This window comes from Caretta caretta, chromosome 5 (genome assembly GCF_965140235.1).
Source record: "Caretta caretta isolate rCarCar2 chromosome 5, rCarCar1.hap1, whole genome shotgun sequence".
Lineage (NCBI taxonomy): Eukaryota > Metazoa > Chordata > Testudines > Cheloniidae > Caretta > Caretta caretta.
This window is the reverse complement of record NC_134210.1, coordinates 62,826,590-62,843,792: the sequence shown is the minus strand read 5'-3', so window position 1 is coordinate 62,843,792 and position 17,203 is coordinate 62,826,590. Positions and strand designations below refer to the sequence as shown.

At 42.3% G+C, this 17,203-nt stretch overlaps 1 protein-coding gene across 1 annotated transcript in view; it reads right to left on the bottom strand.

Moving 5' to 3' along the window:
- The window catches only part of LNPEP (leucyl and cystinyl aminopeptidase), a 108,589-nt gene extending 92,135 nt beyond the window's left edge, over positions 1-16,454 (bottom strand). Inside the window, exon 1 of the mRNA XM_048850563.2 lies at positions 15,774-16,454. Coding sequence (XP_048706520.1) covers positions 15,774-15,792 — 19 coding nt within the window. The 5' untranslated portion in view covers positions 15,793-16,454. The remainder of the gene's footprint in view (positions 1-15,773) is intronic.
- Between the last annotated feature and the right edge of the window lie 749 nt (positions 16,455-17,203).

Here is a 17,203-nt window from a genome sequence, read left to right as displayed (position 1 = left end):
ATCTTTTTACTTCAATATTCTGCTCTCTCTATATTCAAGGGACCCTTTTTGCTGTCATAAGGACATTTTCAGACCCATGTTTATCTTAAGCGGCTCTGAAAAACAGAAGATAAAACTTCAATCTTTTTAGAAGCACCCAAGAAAAATAAATAGTGGGTTCAACAATAAAGGTTTCCTTAAAGTCTCTTCCAGACTTCTAATAAAATTGCAAATGTATTTTCTTTGGCAGGACTTCAGATTGACAGCTCAATTAGATTACAAAAAAAAAAAAAAAATCTACTAGTATATCTTTATCAATAGTAATCTGGTTATACATTTAGAGGACTTCAAATTTAGAAGTCATCAGCAATTTTTGGGCAGGTGAAGAGAGAGTGATCATCTGCTGTACACTGTGAATACTTAAGGACCAAAATTGTCCCCTTACCACATGAATATGCCATTTAGTATCGATAGGTCATTAGTGGAATAAGGGGATATTCACCAAAAAGGTATTTATACCACACCCATCTCCAGAATAGTCTACTGACTTACAAAACTTTAAATATCCATGAATGATGTAACTCATAGATGTGAGTTGTCTTCTCGCCCTCATTCCAGAAGTAGCTAGGATCAATCACCTTGACTCTTGCACCCTTCCATTTTTGGAGTGAAATCTTGGCTCCAATGAAGTTGCTGGCAGAACTCCCATTTGACTCAGTGGAGCCAGCCTTATTCCCCATCCCATCCAAGCACCAAAAAGAAGAGGAGTTTGGGGATTTTTACAAGATTTTAGTTTTGTATTTGCAATTAATATTATATATTTTGAATGTGTTTCAAAGAACATTAGCCAAATGAGGCAATATAGGGTCATGCTGTGATGACAACTTTGGCATTTTGGAAAATAGTGCTCAGTGGCAGTTCAAGTAATTTGGACCAGAGGGCCAGATTTTCAGAGTTGCTGAGCATCGACAGCTCTTATTGACTTCAGCTGGAGTTGTGGGTACTTAGCACCTGTGAAGATCAGGCCCATAACTGAAGTTATGACAGAGTTTCCGTTATATGGCAAATACGGACCTCCCCTTCTGGAAAATACTCCTTTTTGGAGTATAGTACTTACATGTGATCTCAGCCAGAAATATCTGGGAAGCAGTTAACCCAGCTGGTCATTTGGTTTAGGAGATCATACACATAGTGGAGGTTGCTTATTCTTTAATTGCAATTCTCCAGCTCCCCACCCAATCCTCTAATTTTAGAAGCACTATTCTAGTTTAAAGCACATCCTCATCTATTCATATAGCTCCACTCTGTCAGTGGATAAGACTGTGACCCACAGTCTTACAAACAGGTATTGCATGATTAGAAGTTTCTTTTCATAACTGGGATTTGGACTGAGAAAGTGAAAACCCCATTTTAAATTGGGAGAGGTTAATACAGCAAATGTTCTCGCCTCTACAAATTATTAATCATTTATAATTGTAGTAGCACCTGGAGGTCTCAATCAGGGACTGGGGCCCACTGCAAAGTTCTTACAGTTTCAGTATATAGCAACTGACAGCAGGCGGCTACCGACAGGCAGACAGGGAACACACAGTAACAATGACACTATTGACAGGTTTCAGAGTAGCAGCCATGTTAGTCTGTATCTGCAAAAAGAAAAGGAGTACTTGTGACACCTTAGAGACTAAAATTTATTTGAGCATAAGCTTTCGTGAGCTACAGCTCACTTCATCAGATGCATTCCATGAATGCATGTGCTTTAAACTACAATAGTGCTTCTAAAATTAGAGGATTGGGTGGGGAGCTGGAGAATTGCAATTAACGTGTAAGCGACCATCACTATGTGTATGATCTCCTAAACCAAATGACCAGCTAGGTTAACTGCTTCCTAGATATTTCTGGCTGAGATCACATGTAAGTACTATACTCCAAAAAGGAGTATTTTCCAGAAGGGGAGGTCTGCATTTGCCATATAAAACAGAAACTTTGTCATAACTTCAATTATGGGCCTGATCTTCACAGGTGCTAAGTACCCACAACTCCAGCTGAAGTCCATAAGAGCTGCATCCAATGAAGTGAGCTGTAGCTCATGAAAGCTTATGCTCAAATAAATTTGTTAGTCTCTAAGGTGCCACAAGTCCTCCTTTTCTTTTTAATGACATTATGATGATTAGATTTACCCCACAAGTGTCAACATATGCTGCATATTCAGTCAACGGGAAAAGATCACTGGTAATGATTTGGGTTTTTTAAAAATATATCATATTGATCAGAATATTCAGAGGTGAGATAGTTTGAGAGGAGAAAATCTGACTGGAAATCTGTATGTTATTGTTCTACCTAAATATTACAGCTTTGTTTTATGGGACCCGGAAAAAAAAGTTTCCTTAAGTAACTGATCTGTTTCAAAACTGACTCATTCATCAGCTTCTGTGTTTGTTGATCTTCAGTTCAATGATTATGCACCTGGTGGGTGTATGGTCAACATCATTAATCTATTTTTCCTCACCATCTCTCTCCTTTTTACAAGCTCCTTGCTCCTCTGAGTAGCCTCCTCCAAGAACATGCTCCAAAGTTAAGCCTATCATTGAAAGCAGTATATTATTGTTTCAAATGTCCTTTTATTCTACCTTTGCAGGTGCTACTGCCTCACATAAAAATGGATTATGCTTCATACCTGCCATGGGACCTTGCATTACCTCCACCATGCTTTCATCCAGGGCTGGCCTTACCATGAGGCAAATTGAGGCAGCTGCCTCAGGTGCCAGACTGTGTGGGGAGGGGAACCACTAGGACCCAGAGTGTAGAAAATTGTGTCTGCTGCTGGTGCATATGTATTCTCTCTGCTATAGATGCACAAAGATGGTGGAGTGCTGTGCTGAAGGAAGGAGAGCACAAGAGACATAATAGGCAGGCAGGAGAAAAGGTGAGAGGGAACAACAGAAAGCAGCAGGAGCTGCAGGGAGAGAGAGAGGAGGAGGAGGAGCCTCTTATGTACCTCTCTAGCACCCTGGACTGATTAACACCAGCTTCTCAAGGAGCTTCCTGTTTCCTGCTGCTTCCCTGAACGCACTTGAGAAGAACAGGCAGTCAACTGAAGTAGTAGAAGCCAGTTAGGCCCTTAAGATGCTGATATCTTCCCTCACTCAGGCCCGGCTACCAGCCTGCTTATTTGTCCCCCTCAATTGAGTGTTGAGAGCCACTATAGCTGGCACAGAACAGCAGTCATGAGCGAAATAAGGAAATGCCCCTCTGGGGAAGCATTCAGAAAAAAAAAAAAAAAACGCAAGCAAAGGAAGCTTTTCTATCTAAGCAGGAAGGAGCTCTCCTGAGATACACAGACACAAATGTTCACGGTGAGCCTTCCAGCTCCAGTGAGGATGTGAGTGGTGAGGAGATGCTTGATCTTCCAGTTAGAGTGCAGGTGACCTGGCAGCTACTGCAGCACCCATATCTCCATCTCAAATGGATGTAACCATGCACATTCCTGAAGAAAAGTGTAGATCAGAGAAGAGTGTGGTGGAGGCGCAAGGAACAGCTGCTGCTGAGTTTAGTTCCTTAAGCCTAGATGATTCAGGACTGTGGACCCACTTGAGCAGTAGCCTGAGAGACTTCCTTGTATCCTTGTACTGCATGGGGCATAGCAAGTGAAAAGTTCCCCAAAGACAATGAAAACAGAAGCTTCCATCCAACACATTACTGGCATGAAATCCCCAATGGTGACAAAGTGGAGAGGCCATGGCTTATGTACTCAAAAACCCAGAATACTGCATACTGTTTTTGTTGCAAACTCTTCCAGTCTAATGTTCCAACCACATTGGAGTTCTACAGGAACAAAGGACTGGAAAAATATGGCTAGAAATCTAGCATGCCATGAGAAGGCAGCAAGTCACCAGAGAGCATTCCATAGGTGGAAAGAGCTTGAGATGAAACTAAGGTTAAAGGCCACCATAGATGATCAGCATCAAGAGAAGATTGCATCAGAGTCTCTTTACTGGCAAAATGTTCTGAACATTGCCATTGTGAGAATGCTTGCTACCCAAAACCTAGCACTGTATGGCACTTCAGATCAGCTGTATGTGACAAACAATGGAAACTTCCTTAAAATTGTGGAGCTGATGGCAGAGTTGATGCTGTATTCCAGGAGCATCTAAGAAGAGTCACTGCCCAAGAAATGTACACACACCACTACCTTGGAAAAACAATTCAAAATGAGATCATACAATTACTGGCAACAAAAGTCAAACAGTAGATTGTGGCAGATCTGCAGTCAGCAAGATATTACTCTTATTCTGGACTGCACACCCAACATCAGCCATATGGAACAAATGACTTTAATGGTGCATTTTGTAACAGAACCTAGTGAAAATGTCCCTGCAATGGTGACTGTCAGAGAGCACTTTCTAGAATTTGACATTGATGATACTACAGGAGCTGGTATGACAAAGGTGCTTTTTAAAAAGCTGGAAGATACAGGAATTGCGATAGCTGACATGAGAGATCAGGGCTTCGATAATGGTGCCAACATGAGAGGAAAGAACAGAGGAGTGCAGACACAGATCCGAGAGTTAAACCCTTGAGCATTTTTTGCCCCATGCAGTTCTCATTCATTGAACTTGGTGGTCAGTGATGCAACATCAACTTCTAGTGAAGCTGCTGAATTTTTTTAATGTAATTCAAAGCATCTATGTATTTTTCTCTGCATCAACTCCTTGATGGCAAATTTTGAAGCAACATCTGGGAACATCCTCTCTGACACTGAAACCACTGAGTGCCACATGATGGGAAAGTCGAGTGGAGCCGATAAAGCCAATCAAACACCAAACTGGGAAGATAATGATGCCATAGTTGCCATTATGGAGGATAATGCTATGACAGGAACTGTTTGTGGGAGAACAGTGGCAGAAGGAAATGGAATCACCAGAAACATATATATAACTTCAAATTTCTGTGTGGCTTAGCGTTGTGGCATGACATACTGTTTGAAATAAATGTTGTAAGCAAGAGACTCCAAGGTGTTGCCCTTGATATATCTGGAGCAATGGAACAACTGGATAAGCAAAATCATACCTACAGTCTTACCGGTCAGATGAGGGATTTCAAAACGTTCTGAAGAGTGCACAGAAGTTGGCAGAGGAACTTCACACTGAAGCTCTTTTCCCACCAATTCAAGAATACAAGAGTCACCGAAGACGACAACATTTTGATTATGAGGCACGGAATAATCCCACAAGAGACCCCAAACAACAATTCAAAGTTGAATTCTTTAACCAGGTGCTAGACTGTGCAATACAGTCAGCTGAAGAACGTTCCATGCAGCTCAAGGAACACAGCAGTATATTTGGGATGTTGTATGATCTGCCAAAATTCCTCACTATACCTGAAGATGACCTACACCAGCAATGCAGAGCACTAGAGATAGTGTTGAGACATGATGACATGCGCGATATTGATGCGAGTGATTTAGGTGATGAACTGAAAACCCTTTCAAGATACATTTCAGCAGGATCAAAGGCTGTTCTGGAATATATGTGCACAAATAAGAGGACCACCCTCTTTCCAAATGCTTTTGTTGCTCTGCACATACTTCTAATACTTCCTGTAATAGTTGCCAGTGGAGAACACAGCTTCATCAAGCTGAAGTTAATAAAAACACATCTACGCTCCACAATGACACAGGAGAGGCTGGTCAGCCTTGCAACCACCTCAATAGAGCATGAGCTGGCCCAGACTGTGGACCTTCAGCAGGAAGCAGTTCAAATCTTTGCAACCAAGAAGGTACGGAGAGCACCAGTTTGATTATTCAAACAGATAAAAATGCCAGTGTTTACTATGCAGACAAGAAAAGTTACATTTGCTGTTCAGGCGTTTGAAAGTTAAGTGTTACTTAAAATTTTTGAACAAGACATTTTAAGTTGTTAGTTCTCCTTTATTGGTGTAGGTAGCAGAGCAGTACCGTGAGAGGAGAAGAATAGGAAGAAGGCAGAATTGAGACCTTTCAAAGTTTTGGCCCAAGCGAAGGGGCATGGGGGTGTCATTTGAGCTCCCCACCTCAGGTGCCAAAATGCTGTGGGCCGGCCCTGCTTCCAGCAGAGAACCAGAAAGAATTCCTCCAACTCTTGTCAGTGATATTCCTTCATTGCCAACAAGCAACAGGGGTGCTCCCTGCAGCTGAGCATCCTGGCCCAACTTCTTACCAGCAAGCTCAGTGAAAGAATAAGTCTCCCCACCATCGCAATGCAGACCATATTGGAGCAGCACCTTGATATTCATATAAAAACAGTGGGATAGAGTGTGACGTCCAGAAAGTCAATAAGCGGTTACACCATCAGGGGATAAAGTGATATCTTGTTAAAAGCAAGTTCACAACTTTAAGCACAAGTGGTCCCATTGAAGTCAATGATTATTAATGTGACCAAAATTACATATCTTAACTGTCTGCTGAATTAGAGCCTTCATTTCAAGGTGGAGCGATTCAAAATGTTTAACTTATTTATAAATCATGATTTACATCCCTTGGAGGTGTGTGTTGGGTTGTTTTGTTTGTTTTTCTTTTTAAGTAACTTAAATCAAGTTGAGGCCCTGTCAGACTAATTTGACAGTTTGTACTATTGTGATTTGAGATTAAAATCTATGATTAAGTTGTTATATTGCTTTGTTTTAAATGCTGCTACTGGTAGGGTACCTGAATTTTACAGAACTGTTATACCTATAAAACAAAATATTGGCAACTGCAACAGGTAGTTTATATAGAGAGCCAAAGATCGCAGCAATGACCTTTTATTTATCGGTCTTTGCTCCACAGCCTTCCTCCCTACCCCCTGCCCAAACCCCCCTGAAAGAATACTCAAGTCACTCTGAAGCCAGTGGAACTGTACGTAGAAGCTACACATTGCTTTAAAGAACCCAGGGTCTGTTCTCTTTTCAGAGACTCGCAGATCATTTCTGCTACACAACCAAACTCTTAAAATGACAGGAACAGCGGAGTGAGTTTACTTCCAAACCTAGTTAGTTGATCAGTTATAATACCAGCCAAACACACAAAGTTATCTACTCATAGCTTTCAGATACCAGAAACACCCCAAGGCCAAAAAAAAAAAAAAAAAAAAAGTATGAAGTAATTACTATGATTTCTTCACTGTTCCTCTCAGGAGATTCCAGTGGCTGGCACTACATATGAAAGACAAGTTTCCACCTGCAGCATCAAAAATACACAAGTAACTAAAAAAATGGACCGAATGGAGCAATAAATCCAACAAGGTGGAAGTTATCTGCAACTATATATAAATCCCCAAATTACCTCTGCACAAGAACTTTAAAAGATTTAAAAACTCTTGAAATGAGTATGCTTATTCCAAAGATCAAGGAACACAGATATGCTTTGGAAGGTGCGAAATATAATACCCAGGAGTAAGTCTTTGAAATGAACTATGCATTTTGCTCTGACATGCACGTTACTCCTTTTATGCCAGCTTGTAATCTTGGGAAATACACAACAATTATGAGGTCACTACAATCTGAAAAGTGGTACTACACAATTTTTATGCGGGGGAAGGGGGAGGAGATAACAGAGAGATGCACTATGCCAGGGTGAAGCCTTTGGAAAGAAAGAAATTCCCATATACAAAAGGATGAATTCCCTATTGAAAATATTTTAACAGAGGGGAAAAAATCCTTTAAGAGATCCAATATATTCCACATATTTGAGTAGTGCCCAACTAAGTTTTCCAAACAGAGGAAGATGCAATCCCCGAGTTAAACAGGGATAAAACTTAACCTGTGGAAACAATTTCATATGTACTATCCTAAAGAGGTCATCTCACTAAGTGTACTCTGCAATATTTACTAACAGAGGATGAAATCACAGCTCTACTGAAGTCCACAGCAAAATTTCCATTGACTTCAGAGGAGCCAGGATTTTACTCTTGGTCTTTACATATTGAAGCTAAAGAGACCAGTAGCTGAGCAAAGTACTATTCAAAATAAATTCAAATGTCAGATTTGAGCACCAAGACCTTATTCAGCTCTCCCTAGGGAGACAAAGCTCATACTAAAATAAGAGACAGCGGATTCACTTGCTCAGGCACAGAACAGGGCCCTAATAGAGAACAGCATTCGCTTTGGTCAGATTGGAGGAGATATAATTTATCTCAGTCATGGATTGCATTGGTCATCTGGCATTTCTGCCTTTCCTGTTTCCTTCAAGATTCTCCTTCTGCTGTTTTTTTTGCTTTAGGGTATGTAGTATTTCTAATTGGGTTTCCTAGTCATATAATTTAAGTAGAGTGTACTTAAACAACATGCTTGTAGTAATGTATACTTAAGTATCTTGTTGTCTATAGTGATGTATGTACTTTTCAAATACCCAACAGCAGACACAGTCTAGCTTACAAAATTATATTACATAGCTATATTGCACTATGCTAATCTATTTTAAAATTTAATTAGATTTCATTTTAAAATGTCACTGGACAGAAATTTCGTAAGTAGCAGCTGCCCTGTGTAACAATAGCTCTAAGAGGGCAAGAAAGTGTATAGTCTTCTCCCATGAAGGGACTCAAACATGAAAGGATGCAGTCAGGTGTAGTTCACTTTGGGTAGTTTCTGTTCTTTGGAAAGCCCTTTTTGAAACTCATGTTTTTTTCCCTACTGATTTTGTCCTCTTTTCTCCTCTCCCTCCCATCTCTGATCCAATGGAGTTGGAAACTTACATGGCTGTTTTCCGTAGTTTCTTTCACTCTGTTTGCACCAGAATCAGTGAAAGCCAACCCACTCCTGGGAATGGTAAGCCAAATTCAACCCTGATGAAACTCCACTGAGTCAGTGGTGTCATATCAGGGATGAATTTGGCCCCTCATTAGTGAATTATTACTGGAGAGCCAGCCTAGAGAGAACAATATTGTTTATTAGCTATCTATATGGAGGTTATTTTATCTTAGCTTGTAATGGTTTTCCAAGATTCCTTATAGGTGGTTGTTTGTTATAGGGCCTGCTGATAGCAGCCTTTACACGTGAGTAACCTCAGAGACATCATGAGTATGGGCCGCTGGACTACTCAGCAGTAAGTCATCATGGCGAAGAGAGCACAAGAAGAGGCAGGTTAAATACTTTTACTGATTACAGACACTTTTAAGGTCAAAATATTTCAACATCTTACACTTGTGTGACATCTCCCAGACATCTAGGGTTTGAGTTAAGTGTGTGTAACTAGGATAGCATCCCACCAAATGCCAGAGATAAAGGTCAATGGTTGCGCTAACTTTCGGACAAGATGATTTCACCCTTCCTTGTTGTTCCCGACACTTCCCAAAAAGTGTGATTTAAGTTCCTATCTCCAGATAAATTCTTCCTTCGTTACTTTCACCATCACCACGATCAAAATTGCTTCCAGTTTTACAGTAGGAGCTCTAGTGCCTTGTTTAAGCACAGAATTAACAATAGCCTGTTAGACAGGTGTGCGCAATGTAAAGCCCCAGTAGCAAAAGGTAGTAGAGTTTAGATCTGCATATGCCAATGGAGCAATGAGTGAATAATCCATCCATGATCTGGCTCTGAGACCGTACCTGAATTATTGTGTTCAAATCTGGGTACCTCGTTGCTAAAAAGATATGGGAGAAGGAGCTCACGGTGTCTCAAAAAGTAATCAGTGTGTCGGATATTTACTTTGGAGGAAAGAAAGAAGGTACACAAACTATACAGAGCTAAAAAGTATTTGTAGGTTATCATGTCGCCTTAAGTGTTTTTTGATGGAGAGGGATTATTTAGTAATGTAGCACACCTAGCAACAGAGGAAAATATTAGGCACACTTTCCTGACAGTGAGATCTAGTCAACTCTGGAATTGTTCCACCACTTCCCTTGGCGAAACTACTCGCTGCTGCGACAAAGCAACAGGAAAAAAAAACTACTACCGAGAACAATCTTGCACTGTAAGGATGATGGGCTAATTGATCTAAGATCTTATCCATACCTGTTTTATAGGATTCAGTGATTGGTGCTGACACAAGTAGGGTCCCTTCTGATCTGTAATAGGACAGCGCATAATGCTGATAGATAAGAATAAGTGTTGCAACTGTGGATTTGGATTTGTATGAAGGGCACGCTCCTGCAACGGAGAATACACTATTTACACCTAACAATACCAGTTCCCAGAAGGAAGCATTTTTAGAAGTCATAAAACAGCTGAAATAAGTCCATTACCAAATCAAAATTTTTCCTACACAAATTATTTCAGTAGCAAAACTGGCTTATTTCCACTGTCTGCGACTCTTCGCTTTGCTCATCAATTTATTCTAATTAGATTTCACCTTAATTTGAGTTTATTTGTTTTGTCAAAAAAATGCCCACCATAAATCAAAGGGCTCACGCTTTTTGGCAGATCCCAACAACAAGCTATTCTTTCTCTAGATACTTGTTTCTACTTGTCACTTGTTTGCAACAGATGCATAGAAACAAGAAACAGTGCAAATATCTCCATTTCTATTTTTTTTCCTCCTTTTATAAAGGAAATCCGTGCCACAAGTACTCCTTTTCTTTTTACCAATCTATTTAAGCCTTCTACATTTTACAGGAAACGTTGAAATGAGAATCTCTTCAGACACACTTCAAACTGAAAGTAAAAACAAACCTTGCAAGGCATTTCACAATATCATGAAGGAATGTACAGAACAAATGCCATATGGCCAAGTTCTGCCACCCTTACTCACTTTGACTAGTGCCTACCTCCTCAAGTAATCCTATCCATTTCTAGTGGGACCATTCATAGAATCACAGAAATGCAAGGGACTCAAGAGGTCATCAAGTCCAGCCCCTGTACTAAGGCAGGGTTCAGCAGTATACCTAGGCCATCCATATTCTTAAAAACTCCTAAACAATGAGGACTTCACACTCACATCTCCCTTGCTGCAGATTAAGCCCATTACTTCTTGTCCTACCCTTGATGGACATGGAGGGCAACGGATCATAGTCCTGCTTATAACAAGCCTTAACTGTATCTTTATCTGAAAACTTATCAGGCCCCTCTCAGTCTTCTTTTCTCAAGACTGAACATGCCCAGTTTATTTAACCTTTCCCCGTAGGTCAGGTTTTCTATACCTTATTTTTGTGGCCCTATTCTGGACTCTCTCAAATTTGTCCACATCTTTCCTAAAGTGTGTCCAGTTGTGGGTTCCACAAGACTCCAGCTGAGACTTCACCAGTGCTGAGGTAGAGCAGGACAATTATCTCTTGTGTCTTACATACACTCTTGTTAATAGATCCCAGAATATTAGCTTTTTCCAAAACTGCATGAAATTGTTGGTTCATATGCAATTTGTGATCCACTATAAACCCCCATCCTTTTCAGCAGTGCTACTGCTTAGCCAGTTACTCCTCATTTTGTATTTGTGCATTTGATTTTTCCTTTGTAAGTGTAGTACTTTGCACTTGTCTTTATTGCATTTAATGTTGGTTGATTTCAGACAAATTCTCTAAATTTGTCACAGTAATCATGAATTCTAATCCTATCAGTCAAAGCGATCCCTGGTGTCATCTGGCAATTTTATAAGCATACTCTTCACTCCATTATCCACAGCATTAACAAAAATACTAAAGAGTACAGGACCCAGGACAGACCCCTGCAAGACCCCACTAGACATGCCCTCCCAGTTTGATAGCAAACCATTGAAAATACCTGTATTTAAAAAGAGTAGTTATGAGTTGTAAACCCATCTTATAGTTATTTAATCTAAACCACATTTCCCTGCTTTATGAGACCATCATGTGGGACTGTGTTAGAAGCCTTTTTTTTTTTAAAGTAAGAAAAGAAAAAAAAAAAGCAAACACATCTACTGCTTTCTTCTCCCCCTGGCCAGTAACCCTGTCAAAGGAGAAAGTTAAGAACAAATCATGCCAAACCGACAATAAATCAATGCTGGCTATTGCTTATCATCCTATTACCCTTTAGGTGCCTACAAACTGATTGTTCAATACTTGGAAAGATACTGGAACAAATAAATATTAAAGTTAAGATGACAGGTCTATAATTTCCCAGGTCCCCTTTGTTCCCAGATAGGTATGATGTTTACCCTTTTCCAGTCCTCTAGGACTATCCCTTAAATTGTAGTCCAATTTACAGGAGTACTGCAGTCACATGACAAAAACCAGAGACCTATGTAACAGTATGGGTGTTTGAGCCTGCGTGTTTGTTTTGGTTAGATTGTGATTAGTCAGGTTGCAAGAAGGGTCTCCTATTGATTCCTGTGTTTAATTACTTATTAAATGACAAAAAAAAAAAAAACAAACACAGCAATCAGGAACTATTACCGAGGATTTATAAACTCAGCTATTTAGGCCCTAATCTTATAATGAACTGCTGTGGCAGTCCCCTGGCCTTACTGCTCACAGAGGACCAGGACCAACATTTTGATCCCAGGGTTTAAAGATTTTTTTTTTCCACCCCATGTTCTTTTGTAAGCAAAAAGAGCCATAGCCTTCAAGTATTTATGCACACACTTAACACTCCACATAGGAATTGATATTCTATTATTCTGTTTCAAACAGTCTGTTATACCATCTATTAAATGTTATTTAAACCCCATTAAATGATCATGACCTACTGAAGTGACTACTCGGGCAAGTAAAGTTAAGCATAGACAACAGTATTTGCAGGATCAGGGCTATCGTTCATGTTTAGAGGCAAGAACCTGTGTTCCTCTTATTTTAAGAACTGTTCCCCATCACAAAAGAAATGTTGACTAGAAGAACTGTAGCATTTCAAGGGTAGACAAGCCGAAAGGCAGAAGCACAGCCTCAGCACTGCAGCTGTGCTGTCCCACAGCACTTCAGTTCAGACACTACCTATCTCAACAGTAGGTAATCGCCCATCCCAAGAGGTGGTAGCTAGGTCGAAGGAAGAACTCTGATGTCAACCTAGCACTGCCTATGCTGGGGTGGTGTCAGCGTAGCTCGGTCTCTTAGGGGTGTGGATTTTCCCATGTTTGGATGCTTACGTGGTCTCATATCTGGAGGGTTAGGTATCAAGAAAGAGGAGATGATCCTTGACACCAAACTGTCACAAAATACCCCTAAGCATCAATGAGAGTTTTGCATAAGATGGGACTAGAGCCCAAACTCCTCAGGGTTTGGTCAGTTCTCTCTTTTTCTGTTTAAGTAGAGCACAAGATCCAAAGGGTGTTTTTTTTTTAAAACGTTATTTGCTGAAATGATTCAATGCTCATGCAAGGTGCAAGACTGTCAGTCCTAGAAACTAACTCTCTGTTCAGAAAGCCAGCAGTGTGAATGTTCCCAGTTATTCAAGTTTTAAAAGCAGCTATTCAGTATGAACAACACCATGTCTCAAGATCAACGTCCCACACTCTGAATATCACGTAAATCCCCTGTAGCTTCCTTTTGTGGGAGGAAATTGCAGCTTGTCTTTAACCTGTAGGATTGCTCCAAACACTCCCACCACCAACCTTCACCCAAAAGGTATGTGTTCTAGGTTCCTGAAGGAAAGGAGAAGGTTCTATTTCCAGCCCCTCCAACTAGGATTGCTAATTTTGGTTGCATGTATTCCTGGAGATTTCATCACATGACATAATCTTTAATTAATCTTTAATTCCTGGAGATTCCAGGCCAATCCTGCAGGGTTGACAACCCTACCTGCAACACAACTCCTCCATTAGCATCAGAGACCACTTTTGAGCAGTGTTCATGGGCCTACCACACCTCTCTGCTGCAGCCTTGGTGAGTAAAGAGCAGAATTCAAACACCACTCTTCTGCATGACAGCGTAATACTATTAACCCAGATCCAAAAGGCTTTTGGAGTGAGGTTATTAACGTGGTGGCACATATCCTCCAAATAAGAGCATGTACTTCTAGATCTTAAGCCATTTCCTTTATTAAAATACCTCCCACAAACTAGGTTACTGCTCATAGAGATGTAATCTTTTTCCCAGATGTACAGAGAGCAAAGAATATAAGTTCTTAGTATCTATTAAGTGACTGCCTATTTTGTTTATATTCTTGATAAATTCTGGGAAGACTCCTATACTGAACAAGCTTCAATTTATGTAGTGATAAAATGCAATAGTGCTTCTTAAACCAACTTTAAAGGGCCATCTCAAAAGTCAAAAGGGCAACACATTTACAAAGTTAAGACTGTCACCACTCATCTATCTGGACATGCAAACATGAAGCTCTTTGGAAAAAATACAGGGCAACACTGGGATGACAAAATGTCTCATTAAGTTGACTAGAAAGGTCCAGATTTCACTGCAAAGGCATTTCTCTGAATTTTGTAGCAGATACTACATTATAGCTTGACAGATCACTGAGAAACTCAAGTACAATGCAGTGAATTCTGGCAGAGTTTCAGCTTTCACTTAAGTTATACAAGTAAAAGAACTAACTGATTAAAGCCCTAACCACACGTCCCTCAAAACCTCTCAGTATTTTTAATAGGAAGTATATTACACCCACTATCCTGTCCAAATTCTATTTTAGACTCCCTACCTTCAAATTCCCTGCAGTTTCAAATGGTTTGGCCAACTTTATGTTCTGCCTTTAGCTGTTGGGAAATGTTGCCGTTACAGAGCTGCTGCATTCCACCCCAGACATGATTGCATTTTAACAATGGATGCAAAGACTCTCATATATTCTTACCTTACAAAGGTAAGATTCAACTAATGAACCTCAGACTATTGAGGTTCAACTAATGCTACCTATATGCTTTCAGAGTCTCATCTGAAATGCACAAGGGAAATGCACAGTGTAATTTCAAGTACTGCTGAAGCTGCATGGAAATAGTTTTGAAAGCCACTCTGTTGGGCGGGGAGTGTCTGCCCTTGTTTTCCTATTTCTCTCTCCCCTCATTTTTGATCGGCTGTTGACATTGACTTCACTGAAGACATTTACATAAACACAGCATCTTGCTCCTTAGTTGCTCCTGTTATCTATTCTCCACTGTCTATGCAAGTACTAACATGGCCCTCATCATTAGAGTATCTGTGCAAGACCATTATTTGCCTGTTGTGTGTACGTCAGTGAAGCTCAGATACGATTATGTTAGGTCCCAGAGAGAATTATGACCGTGCATTGGAAATAAACAAGAGCACATGAACTCTGCAGAAACAAAATAATCTGGTTCTCATGTGCTCTTGTAATTAAAAAGAAAAAAATTGCAGCAAAACTGCTCCTACGTGGGAGGGTTTACAATTTTCAATGATCCTTTAGCAGCATTTTTAAGAAGCCTTTAACCCAGGCTCACTGTGGATCACTGAGCCACACCAGCTTGTGTTTCAGGTCAGGAGGTCGTCAGGGAATGAGTGATCAGGCTACCTTCCACCAGCCTGCAAGGCGAATTCCTGCCAGCTAAAAAACTTTTCTCCCTGCAGTGCTGTAGCCTTGGTGGGCCCAGGCTATTAGAGAGAGGAGGGGGGCGAGGTAAGATCTTCCACTGGACCTAGAAAAGCCAATACCTCCCCCACCTTGTCAAACTTTCTCCAGCGAGTCTTCAGGGTTGCAGCTGGGCTGGCTCCCTGCTCTGCTGCACCCCCAGGGCACTGGGCAGGGTGGGGGTGCGGCTGTGGGCATGCATTGGGTGGGTCCTTCATTCCCCCCCACCACCACCACCACCACCACCCCGGGAGCCCCTGACCTTGACCGTGCCCTGTGGGGCCTGCGCACTCAGAACAGAGGCACGGAGTCAGGGGCTCCCTCTGGCAGGGCCGCGCCGGGGCAGCTGCCGCCAGCATCAAGGCTCCAGCGAGGAGTCCGCTTGCAGCAGGGGCGCGGCTAGTGCCCGCGGCTCCACTCACCGTGGGGGAACGGCTCCATTTTCCTGCGGGAGCCCTCAGCCGGCAGAGCCCAGGCACGGGGGAAGCGAAGAAACACAGAGCAGCAGCGGCTGCCGGGCTGCGCCTCCTCAGTCCCGCTGCATGCTGCCGGGGCGGGCGCTCCGCTCCGTCCTGCTGCGGGTCACGCACGAGTCACTGCGGCCGGCCGCTGAGGTGCTGCAGCCCCGCTGGCTGCACGGGGGAGGCTAAGCAGGCTGCACGGCGCGATAGCTCCCCCCCCCCTTGCACGGGGCTCCGGCTCGGCTCTTCCTAGCAGCTTCGCCTTCGCAACGAGCCCCAAACGACCATTTTCTGCTCTGGCCTCTCTGCTGCTGCGAGCCGAACCCTCGCTTCCCGCGCCTGGGCCGGGCCGCTGCTGCCTCGCTAAGCTACCGGGGGCAGGAGGCGGCTGCGTTCTCCTGCCTCAGCTGGGCTCGCCGGCAGCTCCGCGCCTCTAACCTCGCCCAGCCCTGAGGGAGCTGCTGTCCCTTTCCTGCCCGCTGTACGCGTGCGAGGGACGCGTCGGTACAACATGGTCACGGAGCAGGCACCCTAAAGCCTCTGTGCGGCTCGTTTGCACGCCCAGAGCCCGCTTCACGGGCGCTGAAGCGCATCCCGCTCTAAGCGGGGCTCACATGGCCTGCCACTGAAACAGGGCCAAGCACCTCTTCCTTGAGCAGAGCAAGCAGGGGTGCTGGAAGGATTTGTATGGGAGGGGCTGAGAGCTACTGAACCACGCTGTAAAGCCTGTATATGATGGAAACCACTTCAAACCAGGGGGTGCAAGAGCACCCACGACAATAAGTCGTTAATACTCATGAGACTAGGGGATTTCAACATACCCTAGGGGCCTATAAGCACTGATGCGTGTGCATTGCTTTTGCGAGTAAAAGCTGTCCCATTGCCTTCCAAGGGCCTGGGCAACTGTCCAAAGATACTGACGTAAATGTCTGCAGGCTTCGGAGTACACAACACCACTATAGGGACTAAACATTTGGGACAGAAGTAGTGTCTCCAGGTCACACGATTTCAATCACACGTCCCACTATATTTGTTTTTCTTAAAGCTCTCTCTCACGGCATATGATGAAAGCCAAGAGTCTCACATCATTTGGGGAAAGAAAAAACAACACCCCTCATGGGGGGGAGACACCTTGAAGAGGTGATGTGATCATACCCTGAAAGTTCAGGAACCAGAAAGGGCTTTTTTGCCCCTTTAAAAAAATTAAGCTAATTTATGATTTTTGAGCTCTAACTCATGATTTTTAAGCACTTGGGTCAGCAAAAGTGGAAAGAAAAAAACAACTAGGAAATCCTATGTAACAGAAATGTAACTGCATGGGAGACCCGGTTACCAGATTTAGAATTTAAAATTAGCCTAACACTCCTAATCTTGCACAAAGTTCCATAAGA